Genomic DNA, 13,434 nt, shown 5'->3' with positions numbered 1-13,434 from the left:
TTTGCGCAAGTTCGCGAATATGTTCGCGAACTTTTTTTCCGACGTTCGCTACATCCCTACTTGAAGCATAAGTTCTTTAACAAATTTTGAAATGTTACTTTTTCCCAGATTTTACCTAGTTTTTTTCCTGGTCCCCTGAAAAATATAAAATGGAGGTTCTACTGTATTATTATATAGAACATTTATTGTACACCAGAAAGGTTCTCATTGCAGCTAATCTAACCAACACTACCAAAAGGTACATAAACACTAGAAGAGAAAAGGAGATTTTGTGTACTCACCGTTAAATCTCTTTCTCTTTAGTCGCTTGGGGTACACAGGGACAGTGGGTATAGCTAGTACCACTAGGAGGCAGGACACAACTAAGAAAACACTGACTCCGCCTCCACTGGCTATACCCCAGCAGGCGGAGCTTAACTCAGTTTGTAACAAAGTCAACAGGAAAACGGGAACCGTAATGCAAATGCAATGAAGATCATACAAATACGGAGTGATGGATACTCCTGCATTGCGGATAGCTGCTGTGGCTGCAGCCATGATTTTGGTGAAGACCCTGGGAGCCGATGTTAGGCCAAAGGAGAGGCTCGTGAACTGATATAGGTGATTTTGGAAGGCAAGTCGCAAGTATCTCTGATGAGGAGGGAAAATGGGTACGTGTAGATACGCCTCCTTGTTGTCGAGGGAAATCAGAAACTGTCCTGGGGACATGGCTGCCATGACTGATCTGAGGGACTCCATTTTGAATTGCCTTGGGCGAATGAATTTGTTCAACTCCTTTAGATCTAGAATGGGACGGAATGACCCGTCCTTTTTGGGGACCACAAAGAGGTTTGAGTAGTATCCTTTGAATAATTCCCCGGGAGGCACAGGAGTGATGACGTCTGCAAAAAATGAGATTTGAAATGATGTTTAAGAACGCTGCATGTTTGCTTGGTTCTTGTGGAATTCTGGACATGAATAACATTGAATAATTCCACGGGAGGCACAGGAGTGATGATGTCTGCAAAAAAATGAGATCTTCTGGATCTGGACATGAAAAACCGGTGGGGGTGGGGGGTGGGAGAGGAGAACTGTAAGTGGTAGCCCCGAGATATTACTTCGTGGATTCAGGCGTCGTGAACGAGTGAGAGCCACTCGTCTGCAAATCGACCCAACCGTCCCCCAATTGGTGTCATGTCTGACGTTGTAGGGCCAACGTCATGCCGAGGTGGTCTTGTTCCCGGTCTTTGTGGTGTGCTTCCTGTTTTGACAGGTTTGCTTTTGCTTATGGCCAAAGTGTCCCCGTGCTCCGAAAGACTGCCTTGGAGGGAATCATCTTGTAGTCTTGGCTTGGGAGCCACGAAAAAACTTGCCCCTGCGAGAGGAGGGACATGCTTTTGGTTGGGATATAAGAGTACTCTTGTCCCCTGTAGCTTGACTGATAATCTTGTCCAGGTCGGGGCCAAACAGAAGTATTCCTTTGAAGGGGATGGAAGTTAGAGACTCTTGGAAGAAAAATCTGCTGACCATAGCTTTATCCAAATAGACCTGCGAGCCGCTACTGCAAGTGCCGAAGATCTGCTGATTACTTGAGCAGCATCTAGCAAGGCTTCACATAGATAGTCGTTTGCTTCCTTGATCTGAGAGGCCCGTTGCAAAAACTCTTGGCGAGGTGCCCCTGACTCTATTGCAGAAAGAAGTGAAGCGGTCCAGGCCTGGATAGCCCTGCTTACCCAGGCGGAGGCTAAGACCGGGCATAGTGAGGAGCCTGAAGATGAAAACACTGATTTTAGGAGGCTCTCTAGCTGCTTATCCATGGAGTCCTTGAATGACGAGGAGTCAGGGACAGGGAGGGCCGTGTTCTTGGAAAGTCGGGACACTGGTGCATCTACGGAGGGTGGTGCTGACCACTTTTCTGTGAACTCAGAAGGGAATGGATAGAGCTTCTGAAAACGTTGATTTGCCTAAAAATGTCTCTCTGGTTTATCCCACTCCTGTTGGATGATCTGGCCCAACTGTGAGTGAGAAAAGAATACCGGTGAAGTCTTACTGTGGCGTTAGAAAAGTACTTTTGCGGAGTTGGATGAGGCTTCCTGTTCTTGAAGGTGGAGAGTCTCTAGGACGGAGTATATTAGAGAGTCCACTTCATCAGAGGAGAGTTTGGAAGGCTCCTCCTCATCTGGATCAGAATTAGAAGATAACTCACCCTCTAAGCGATCAAATTCATCGCCCAAATCTGGAAGAGGTGAAGAAAAACTGTATGGAGAGTCACAAACTTCATCAGATGGGGAAGGAGCTCTGCGTTTAGATGGCCTCCCTTTAGGATTATCAAGGCGTGAAAGAAGCTTGTCCAGAGACTGAGCTAGTCTTGGTATCGCTGTGGCCAATTGTGACGCCCACTCTGGAGTGGAAGGTCTTCTAGGCGGGGATGGCCTGGGAGGTGAAGAGTCTGTAGCTCTTGTCCCCTCTGAAGTAGATGTTTCCCCTTGGTTGGCTTGGGTCACTGGGGGGAGTAGGTTCTGGGGGATCAGAAACCTGCTCAGATGGCTTACATTTTACACACAATGGTTCATTGTGCTCCAAAGGCGAACGTTTGCGACATTTGGCACAGGGAGGGCCGTGTTCTTGGAAAGTCGGGACACTGGTGCATCTACGGAGGGTGGTGCTGACCACTTTTCTGTGAACTCAGAAGGGAATGGATAGAGCTTCTGAAAACGTTGATTTGCCTAAAAACGTCTCTCTGGTTTATCCCACTCCTGTTGGATGATCTGGTCCAACTGTGAGTGAGAAAGGAATACCGGTGAAGTCTTACTGTGGCGTTAGAAAAGTACTTTTGCGGAGTCGGATGAGGCTTCCTGTTCTTGAAGGTGGAGAGTCTCTAGGACAGGGTATATTAGAGAGTCCACTTCCTCAGAGGAGAGTTTGGAAGGATCCTCCTCATCTGGATCAGAGTTAGAAGATAACTCACCCTCTAAGCGATCAAATTCATCGCTCGAATCTGGAAGAGGTGAAGAAAAACTGTATGGAGAGTCACAAACTTCATCAGATGGGGAAGGAGCTCCGCGTTTCGATGGCCTCCCTTTAGGATTATCAAGGCATGAAAGAAGCTTGTCCAGAGACTGAGCTAGTCTTGGTATCGCTGTGGCCAATTGTGACGCCCACTCTGGAGTGGAAGGTCTTCTAGGCGGGGATGGCCTGGGAGGTGAAGAGTCTGTAGCTCTTGTCCCCTCTGAAGTAGATGTTTCCCCTTGGTTGGCTTGGGTCACTGGGGGGGGGTAGGTTCTGGGGGATCAGAAACCTGTTCAGATGGCTTACATTTTACACACAATGGTTCATTGTGCTCCAAAGGCGAACGTTTGCGACATTTGGCGCAGGCCAGAAATTTAATTTTGGCTGCAGGGCCCCCCCTGGGGAAGAGGGTGTCCCTTTTCCCCTCAGACATGGTGGAAGAAAGGAATGCCCCTTAGTTAACCTATTTGTCCCCAGCAGAGGTTAAGGAAAAAGTAACCTGCAATAAATGGGGGGGGGGTGCAGCATAGAGGGAGCAGCGTTTTCATAGGAATGCCCTGAATGGTAGCACTCACTAGTAATTCCTGTCCCCAGTAGCTCTGCACAGTGAGCACTGTGCACTAAGCACTGGTATCAGCGTTGGATATCTGTGCGGCTGGAGAGCGTTGACAAAATGGCGGCCGTGACTATGCGCGCCCGTGTTCGTGCAAAATCAGTGGTGCGCGCCTAGGGGAGAATCAGCGCCAAGTTTTAAACAAGTGGCACACAGTTACTGTCCCCTCCGACTGAACCGCAAGATTGTTTGTGCGGCTGGAGGGGACTGGGATACCATAGATTCTATAATTGAAGTTTGAATCCGTGGCAGGTGTGATCGAATACTGCTAAAAGCACCTGATCCGAAAGGAGATATTATCTGAGGCGAGCACTCCAATTTTGTGTGGGATACCAGTGTCTGCCGTACCTCTGGCACATGGCTACCATAGAGCAGGTTGTGAAAATGGCCTTAATGGATAGCCTGCTCCTTGTGGCTATCCCTGAATGTAATAGCGCCCCAGGCGCTACATGCTGCGAACTCAGCACTACTTACCCCTGGAGCATACTCCTCTGTATTCTGGCCAGTTCTCGCACCCCTGTAGGTAGAAGAGTGGGTCGAGTGAGCTGGGTGGTCTATGCAAGAGCATTGGTAAAAACCTCGGAAACAGATGCCAGTTGGGTAAACTCTACTCAGTGTAGAGGCCCTTGGTCATCCCATGGCGTCAGTTTTAGCTGATCACACTCTTAAAAAATATTAAAATAAAAGACTAAAATAAAAAATGTCCTGTTCTTCTTAGTTGTGTCCTGACTCCTAGTGGTACTAGCTATACCAACTGTCCCTGTGGCCCCCAAGCAGACCTGGAGAAAACATATATAGGTAAAACAGTTACATACAGACTGTGACATACAGTCTTCATATTGTGGTTAACTTACTGTGGATTTCTGGGTGCGTTTATCATAGAAAGAAGTACTTGCATGTCCAAACTTCTGTTGTGGATCTTGACACTCTACACCTGCAATGGCAATGCTAATTATTCATAGCATACACTTGGTTTCTAGGATCCAGCACAAATAACAAACAGTCCCGACAATATTGACCAAACACAAACAAACTACAGTAATAATATCCAGTATACTATATGAAAACAATGGAATTGAAATAAAGAGTTTCGAAGATAAACTACCCTTTTAATGTGCCATTTTATAGAGCTCCCCATTGCCTTGGGTCCTACAACATTTCCTATCGAAAGTGATTGTAATATATGAAGTAATGGCAAATGCAGTCAGTACTGGATATAGAGTAAGGCATAATGCTTGGTACTATAATTGAGTAGAGCAAATAGTTGCAATTCAGAGTATAGGCAGCAGGACAAATGCAGGGAAAAATCCCAAAAAAACATGTCTTTGTGCTTTATTTTTTGCACCTTTAAATAAGCCTACCTGACTTAGTAGTTGCTATAAAATATAAGCAGGCATGAGAACAGAAGCATTTGACAAGGCGGGTGTCACTACTGCAATTCTTATGGACACCATGTGCTCCTTTAGCAATAATAAAACACACAGAAGACTACAACTCTACATCTGTAAGCCACACCTGCATCATGGCACTTTACAATGGGTCCCATAAATGCCTTGGCATGACCCTCTATTTGTGACCATCAATAGCTGTATTTATATTGTTTCATTCCACTTACACTGTGTAAGTAAATAAGTCTTAGTGTAAAAATACATACCAACTAGGGTAAACATGTCCGAGATCATACTGGCTTTCACCTTCAAGTCCAATGGGGCATCACTATAGTGAAGAATGGAGAAGGGAAAAGAACAGAAATATGCTGTTACTCTAATGGCCGTCAAATAACAGCATGTGATGACTCATCACTGCAGTGACACATTAATCTCACCAAGCTAATGATGGAGACAGGTTCACTTCCAGTAACCAGGGCTTCATATTCCCATCAAATAGCACATCAAACCCATATAGTTCTAAAGGCAGAAACAAATAATTAGCTCATAGGTGACAGCATTACTCAGAAAATCACTTATTTTGATTTTAACATTTATTTGTATGTATTTGTATCCCCTTAGATTTATTGTAAACCACAGAACATATTGAATTTAGCATACTACCATTTGGTGTGGTAACAAGTTCAAAATGCAATTTTAGCTTAAATAGTCTTGCTTGTAGATGGTTTACTCAATTTAATACTCCATTTTACTTCATGTACAATAAATGAGGGTGTATATATACAGTATTAAATATATAAGAATACATACAATACAGCCAATAACCAACCCAAGAGGTAAAGTGGGCCCTGCCCAAAAGAGCTTGCATACACAGGTACTTTAAGTATGGCAAAATAAGCCAGGCAAACTCTTTAGACAAAAGTCACATACCGTATATCTGGTGACTTACCAAAGCAGTTTCCCCTGTGGATAATCAAGGATTTACATGCAGATGCAATAGGAAGCTCCCCAGAAATGATTGTCTTAATGATTAGATCTTCTACCTGTGCCATAAGAGCTGGAAGAAAGCAGAGACAAAGGGATATGGGATGATAAATTAGAAAGGAAGCTAAATCTAAATAGAAAAGAAGTGAGGAAAGGTACACCATTAGAGCTGCTTTCCAGCTACAGACACAGTACACACATCAGCACATTTACTTTTACAGTTCTCTTCTCTCATCTATTCTGCTAGAACAAAAGCTCTTTAAAACTCACCCGTTGTGTCTGTCCCATCCTGTTTTAAATATCGTAGCATGGCACTCATGCTCCATTTGTTTCCATAATCTTCTACGTCTGGGTCATCACAACTAGAAAAATGGGAGTAAAGATATTATATATATATATATATATATATATATATATATATATATATATATATATATTATATATATATATAAAAATCTTCCTTTAATGGCCCCTCTCACAGTGGAAAAAAAAGATACAAGTCAGAAACTCACAGCAAGAATGCAGCACATAAACTTCAGATTATGCTGTAATGTATAAAAAAATACTGTTTTTCATATCATAACATAACACTATCTTTATCTAATATAGTCACTTCTAGTCCCTGAAGAATTTCACATATAAACATTCAGCCCGTTAGCCCTTGTTGCCTCATAGGACATAGTGGGAGTACAGGGGATACTGCAGTTAGGGACCCCATTGCAGAGGGGCGAAGCTTGTTATTGGGGCCCTATTCGACTTGTTAGTCCAGGGAGCCAGGTAACTAATGGGTTCATAAGAGAGGATCCCTTTGGGGGCAGGACCTGCTACCTTAGTATTATGGGGCCCAATGATTAATAATGGTGGTCCTGGTGCCCTCATAAACACAGCCTTCTGTGTCATTGGTGCCTTCCATATACACTCAGTGCACTGTAGCCTTGGTTTCTTAACATATATTAAGGGCCTTGTGGACTTGTTGCCTCATGAAAACTGATTTGTAGGCTCCAGATATAAGCCAAAGGTCTTGGTACCTGGCATAAACACTTGTGACCTTGATGTCTCATTTCAACAGTTAGCCACTGCATTCTTGTTAGCTGACAAAAAGTGCTCATGTAAAAACTCAGCAGTCTGACAATTGTTAAACCCCCATGGTTGTGTACCATAATCTTTACCTCTTCTGATGACTGTGCTGTCCATATATAACATATTACAAGTACAACTCATCTCAGTACATTCTATTTGGCCAATCAACCTTTAATGGGATCCCACCAAAGATAACTTGTCAAATGAAAAAAACAGGCTGTTGAACAATCTGATTCTGTGAATCGGGGCCACATGTGAAGCCAGCCAGGCACACTTAGATTGCATACATCCAGTTTTCTACTGAGATCCCACCAGTTAGCCCACTGGCCAACCCAACACATCAGTGCAATTTCTCCAACAGTTTTAGCGGGCAACTACACCAATATCTGCACTCTTTCCCTCATCACCTATGTGACCAGTCTCTATGATAGCTTAACAATTGGTTACATCAACATATACACCAAATAATGGTCCAGACCCTGCAGTGCTTTTAAATGGCAACTCCCTTTATTTAGGACAAGTTACATAACATGTTTTGAGACCAAGCTCTTTTTCAAGTCACATTGGGGCATTTATCTAAATCTTTGTTGGCTGCAGCCTTTGGTGTTTCACATTATCCTCACCCACTCTCTCTTTAATATAATACTCCACTCCCTTTTTTTACCTCACATAGTCCCTGCTCTTCTTGTTCACACTGTAGTTAGTTAGGTGCATAAACTGATTTTTTATTTGTTTGGCAGATCTCTCATACTTTGCTGTGGCAAACCTGTTATGGAAAAAAAATGTAAAAGATGGCGGTCAAGAGGAAAAGATTTGCATGATAGGACAGGTAGCTAAATGTTTTCCATATACTTTGTTTGCAATCATAGAAATAAATTAAACTGTTCACATAAAGATAATTTTCCTTATATATACAAATGTATAAGATGTTATAAATATGACACAAATGTCCTGTTACAATTATATGCATGTATTAATGTACATTCTTACAATCCTTGGTCCTTTACATTTGAGTTTCATATGGTCTTTCAAATATTATGTCCAACACTGCCAAACGTTCTAATTTTTCTGGAGTACCTGTACTTATACACACCAAATGGGCCATTGTAGTATGTTCTGTGTGGAGTTTTTTTCACATTTGGAAAGTTGGAAGAACTTTAGAAACTCGTTTAAGAGTCACAAATTTGCAATAAAGAAATAAAGATTTTCTGATAGCAATAAGATATGATAATTACACTTGGTGTGGTTGTTTATAATGCCTAGTATATATATATTGGGGTTTATTTAAACAACTGACAAGACATTTTACTGTAAAAGCTGAATTAATGTCAGCCTCATTTTAGAAATCATTCATTTATTGATTATAGTTAATCATTATTATGGGGGCAAAATAAGCCTGGTGCAAGATTAATGTTTGAGAGAATTGGCTCTTGACTTAGTTAGAATCTTAATATGATAAGGCTAACCCAATTGGTGTCCAACTGTGTGCTTTAGTTGTATACTGTATTTTGTTTCTAGTTAGCAATACTTGTAAGCAATAATTGGGCCCTTTATTGGATATATAGTTCTTCTACTGTCCTTGACCATATCTCAAATGACCCACAATCAGGGACCAGTAGTCCACTTGTTTTTTTTTTTACAAGTTCCTGATTGAGGGTGTTAAGTAACCTGCAGGAAGAGGCATATCTATTACTGAGGAATCCAACACAGTGGAGCTGTTTACATTGTCTTTCACAGGCAGCTCCAGACCCAGGTGTTGCTTAAAACTGAATGTGTATAGGTATGGGACCTAAATGTTCGGGACCTGGGGTTTTCCAGACAACGGATCTTTCCATAATTTGGATCTTCATGCCTTAAATCTACTAGAAAATTATGTAAACATTATATAAACCCAATTGGATGGTTTTACTTATAATAAGGATTAATTATATCCTAGTTGGGATCAAGTACAAGTGACTGTTTTATTATTACACAGAAAAGGGCAATCATTTTTAACAATTTGGATTATTTGGATTAAATGGAGTCTATGGGAGACAGCCATTCCATAAAACGGATCCCATACCTGTATTAGTGAAAATACATTAATTTATAGCAGATATTATATCATATGTGTATGTACAATAATGATTTAAAAAGCCATAATGCCTAAATATGGCCAATTTAGATAAATAAGTAAATACATAGCAAAACAATATCTAGTATAAGTAAATCTAAAACAACTGGACTTGCTGAGTAATCATTGAAGACGTTTAACTACTCATCCGAGCAGCTTCTTCAGTTCAACTGACTGGTGTGGGAAGTTCTCTGCATATAAACTCTTCCACTTACACAAAGAAGGAGCCCCACTAAGACCCATTGTCAGCAGCATAAATTCAGTGACATACAGCATTGCAAAATTCTTGGCTAACATCTTAGCCCCATTGCTAGGCAATACATTGCATCATATCCAAAATGCCAAAGAGTTTGTAACCAAGATTCATGGTGTTACACTAGAGGCAGAAGAAACATTGGTATCGTATGATGTCACTTCATTGCTCACATGTATATCCACGACAGAGGCAATTGAGACTGTAAGAAATCAACTGCAACAAGATAACACCCTCAGCAGCAAAACAAAGCTCAGTACTAACCAAGTATGTTTGTTGCTAGATTTGTGCCTTAACCCCACACAAATACAAGGACCTTTTTTATAGACAGAAACATGGCTGTGCGATGGGTTCTCCAGTCTCTCCCACTGTAGCTAACTTGTACATGGAGGAAGTGGAAAGGAGGCCCTTACTTACATTCCAGGGAAATACACCGAGTCACTGGTTCAGGTATGTGGATGACACTTGGGTTAAAATCAGAACCAATGAAGTGGCAGCCTTTAGAGAACACATTAAAGGAAAACTATACCCCCCAAAATGAACACTTAAGCAAAAGATAGTTTATATCATATTAAGTGGCATATTAAATATATATTCCAGTTTGGTATGATTCTTTAAGTAAATCTTGCCCTTTTACATCTCTTGCCTTGAGCCATTTCGTGATGGTCGGTGTGCTGCCTCAGAGATCACCTGACCAGAAATACTACAACTCTAACAGGAAGAAGTGTTGAAGCAAAAGACAGAACTCTGTCTATTAATTGGCTCATGTGACCTAACAAGTATCGTTTGTTGGTATGTTTGTGTGCACAGTGAATCATACGATCCCAGGGGTGGCCCTTGTTTTTTAAAATGGCAATTTTCTATCTATGATTAACCACTAGAAAAGTATATTATTATGAAAATGGTTTATTTACATGAAGCAGGGTTTTACATATGAGATGTTTTATGCAATATCTTTTTATATAGACCTACATTGTTTGTGGGTATAGTTTTCCTTTAACTCAGTGGACAATAACATCAAGTTCACAAGGGAAGATGTCCAAAAAACTTGCTTTTTTGGACTGTTTGATATGCATCCAAGAGTGGGGTAACTTGAAAACAGGCATATACAGTAAACCCACTCATACGTATCAATATTTGCTGTTTGATTCCCACCATCCGCTGGAACACAAACTGGGTGTTATTACCACACAGCCGAATGTGTGGCAACTGATACAGTGTCCAAGGACAAGGAGCATAAACATCTCAGAGGAGCTTTGAAAGTGTGTGGCTACCCAGACTGGGCCTTTATCAAAACAGTAGTAACCAAGCCCAACAGGAACACCAATAGAAATAACTGCCCAGAGACACATAGTAGGCGAAACATAGTCATGTAGCTGGAGTGTCAGAGAAACTCAGGAAGATTTTCAACAAAACACCATGTCCCTGAGTTTTTCAAACCTAGCAACACACTGAGACAAAAACTGGTACACCCAAAGCATCCAACACATAAAGAAAAACAAAGCAATGTGGTATACGGAGTCCAGTGTAACGAGGAGTGCACAGATCTATACATTGGGGAGACAAAACAACTGCTCACCAAGTGAATGGCTCAGCATAGAAGGGCGAAGTCTACAGGGCAAGACTCCGTTGTCTTTCTACACCTAAAAGACAAGGGACACTCCTTTGAAGATAGCAAGGTCCAAATCTTGGATAAAGAAGACCGTTGGTTAGAACGAGGCATGATTCATGCGATTCATGCCAAGGTGGAGAAATCATCACTGAACAGTGGCAGGGGCCTTCGACACCACCTGTCTGATACATACAATGCTGTTCTAACATCTCTACCCCGGTGGATTAAAGGAATAGTTCAGTGTGAAAATAAAAACAGAATCCAACTTCCTGCTTTTCAGCTCTATAACTCTGAGTTTGTCAGCGACTTGAAGGGGGGCCACACGGTACATTTCTGTTCGGTGAGTTTGCAATTGATCCTCAGCATTCAGCTCAGATTCAAAAGCAACAGATATGACCCATGTGGCCCCCCTTCAAGTCTCTGATTGGTTACTGTCTGGTAGCCAGGGTAACCAGTCAGTGTAAACCAAGAGAGCTGAAAAGCAGGAAGTAGTGCTCTGACTGACTCAAATCACTCCAGCCTTTATACATTACATTTTTGGCTAACTAACTATATTAGAAACATTTTTTATTTTGCACAGCCTATTTACCCAGTTTTTATTTTTACACTGAACAATTCCTTTAAGAACACTTCACACATCCATTCATGCAACTCTCACAAGTAACACCTGTTTCTAGGCGTTGCATGACACACTGAATAATCCCATCACAGTAACTACACAGACACAACACCTCTGTAAATTTCAGATGTCATCTCTTTGAAGAGTTACAATGTGCCATTGTGATTGGATTAGTGGAAGAGTTTATATGACGAGAACTTCCCTCACCAGTCAGTTGAACTGAAGTAGCTGCTCGGATGAGTAGTGAAACGTCTTCAATTCAGCAAGTCCAGATGTTTTAGCTTTACCTATACTAGATATACCATGACCTGGATAAATGAAAATCTTAATAGTCAATATCTAAAGAAAATAAAACATTTATAAAGTAGTCCTACTTGTATTTATCTTTTTTCTGGTATGTTTATAATGTGTCTGTTTATATACTATATCACATTGGTGATAAATGGTACCATGACATAGCTATATAAGAAGAAAATCATTTACTAGGTGCATCAGAAAATACCTGGTAAGTCCTTCTTCATATAGATAAATGACTAAAGGGTCATAAGAAGTGATTAGCACATACAGCCGAACATCGAATTTAAATCCTATGAAGAAAATAATAACATTTTAGAGATGCAATTCACTCCACTCTTATCAAGCAACACAAATATTACCTTAAAAAATTATTTTTATGAAGACATTGCCAAAAAGCAATGTAATACCACCAAAACCATCCCATAAGACAAGAGCTTAGCTGCAGAAATTTGAAATACACATGCACTATTTAATTTTGTGAATTTTATTTATTTATAGAAAACTTCATGAATCTGTAAAACTTGTCTGTTTACAAAAAGCAAAAGCTCAGACTGGACACAGCACAGAATAAAAATCAAATCTTTAAAGCAAGAATGTCACCCATTCTTATATCAACATGCATCAGTGGGTGCCAGACACAAGGGAGTTTCTTAACTCAAAGGCAGCAGCCAAAGATTCTTCAATCATAAATGGCAAAAATGATTCCAGTAAATTCCTTTGAACACCTCTGAATTGTGCTACATAAAGTGCTTTTGTTGCACTGATAATACCTGATCATTTAAAAGAATTAGGAACTAATTTACATGCATTTAGTTATCGCTAACGTTTTTCTACATAAAACAATGCCGGGCTGTTCACTAATTTTGAGGACACCTACCATCAATAAGAAGGGGGTTTCCAATATACCGAGACACCAGAATGTTATCCTCCATACTGATATGAGATGGCTGCGAAAGCAGGAGAAAACACATGGTCAATGCAAGAATGATTAGGACAAAGAACAAAAGTATTTCTCCAGCATGAAATGATAGTGCTTAAAATTTAAACACTTGATAAAGTGATAAAGTGATAAAAAGAAATGTCAAAAAATATCTATGGCATAACTGAAGAAGGAATATTAATGGCAGATGGCAAAAAGAGTTGGTGAACACAGAACTCTACTACTATACACTAGTACTATATTGTTCGTGTTTTTTTGTGTGTAGGCTAAACACTTACAGAATTAATCAAGTAAACTCCACGGCCACGTGATGAGGCAACTGGCTTCACTATCCAAGGACCACGATCTTTAGCAAAAGCATCTAGGAGTAATTAAAATGACAGAATCACATATTAATTGAGCCATTACATACTTTGCTACACCCTCACTTAGCGCTGTAACAAAAAATATTAAGATTTCTCAAACCACAATATTTACTTACTGCAGAAATTCTGATATTCAGCAGGTAGTAGGTAAGTCTCTGGCAGCAGGTGGAAATTCTTAAAGC

At 40.8% G+C, this 13,434-nt stretch overlaps 1 protein-coding gene across 4 annotated transcripts in view; it reads right to left on the bottom strand.

Moving 5' to 3' along the window:
• The window catches only part of ttll5.L (tubulin tyrosine ligase like 5 L homeolog), a 50,270-nt gene that overhangs the window by 21,645 nt on the left and 15,191 nt on the right, over positions 1-13,434 (bottom strand). For all 4 annotated transcript variants that reach the window (XR_005963411.1, XR_005963412.1, XR_005963413.1 and 1 more), the window contains exons 5-14: positions 13,369-13,434; positions 13,166-13,248; positions 12,825-12,894; positions 12,153-12,237; positions 7,718-7,819; positions 6,244-6,335; positions 5,939-6,046; positions 5,427-5,508; positions 5,256-5,317; positions 4,456-4,535 (exon numbers count right to left, since the gene is read on the bottom strand). The exon at positions 13,369-13,434 is cut by the window's right edge and continues 65 nt beyond it. Coding sequence is in view for 1 of the 4 variants with exons in the window: in XM_018230343.2 (XP_018085832.1) it covers positions 4,456-4,535; positions 5,256-5,317; positions 5,427-5,508; positions 5,939-6,046; positions 6,244-6,335; positions 7,718-7,819; positions 12,153-12,237; positions 12,825-12,894; positions 13,166-13,248; positions 13,369-13,434 (830 nt within the window). In the remaining 3 variants the exon portion in view is untranslated. The remainder of the gene's footprint in view (positions 1-4,455; positions 4,536-5,255; positions 5,318-5,426; positions 5,509-5,938; positions 6,047-6,243; positions 6,336-7,717; positions 7,820-12,152; positions 12,238-12,824; positions 12,895-13,165; positions 13,249-13,368) is intronic.

Source organism: Xenopus laevis, chromosome 8L (genome assembly GCF_017654675.1).
Source record: "Xenopus laevis strain J_2021 chromosome 8L, Xenopus_laevis_v10.1, whole genome shotgun sequence".
NCBI lineage: Eukaryota > Metazoa > Chordata > Amphibia > Anura > Pipidae > Xenopus > Xenopus laevis.
This window is presented reverse-complemented; position numbering and strand designations above follow the sequence as displayed.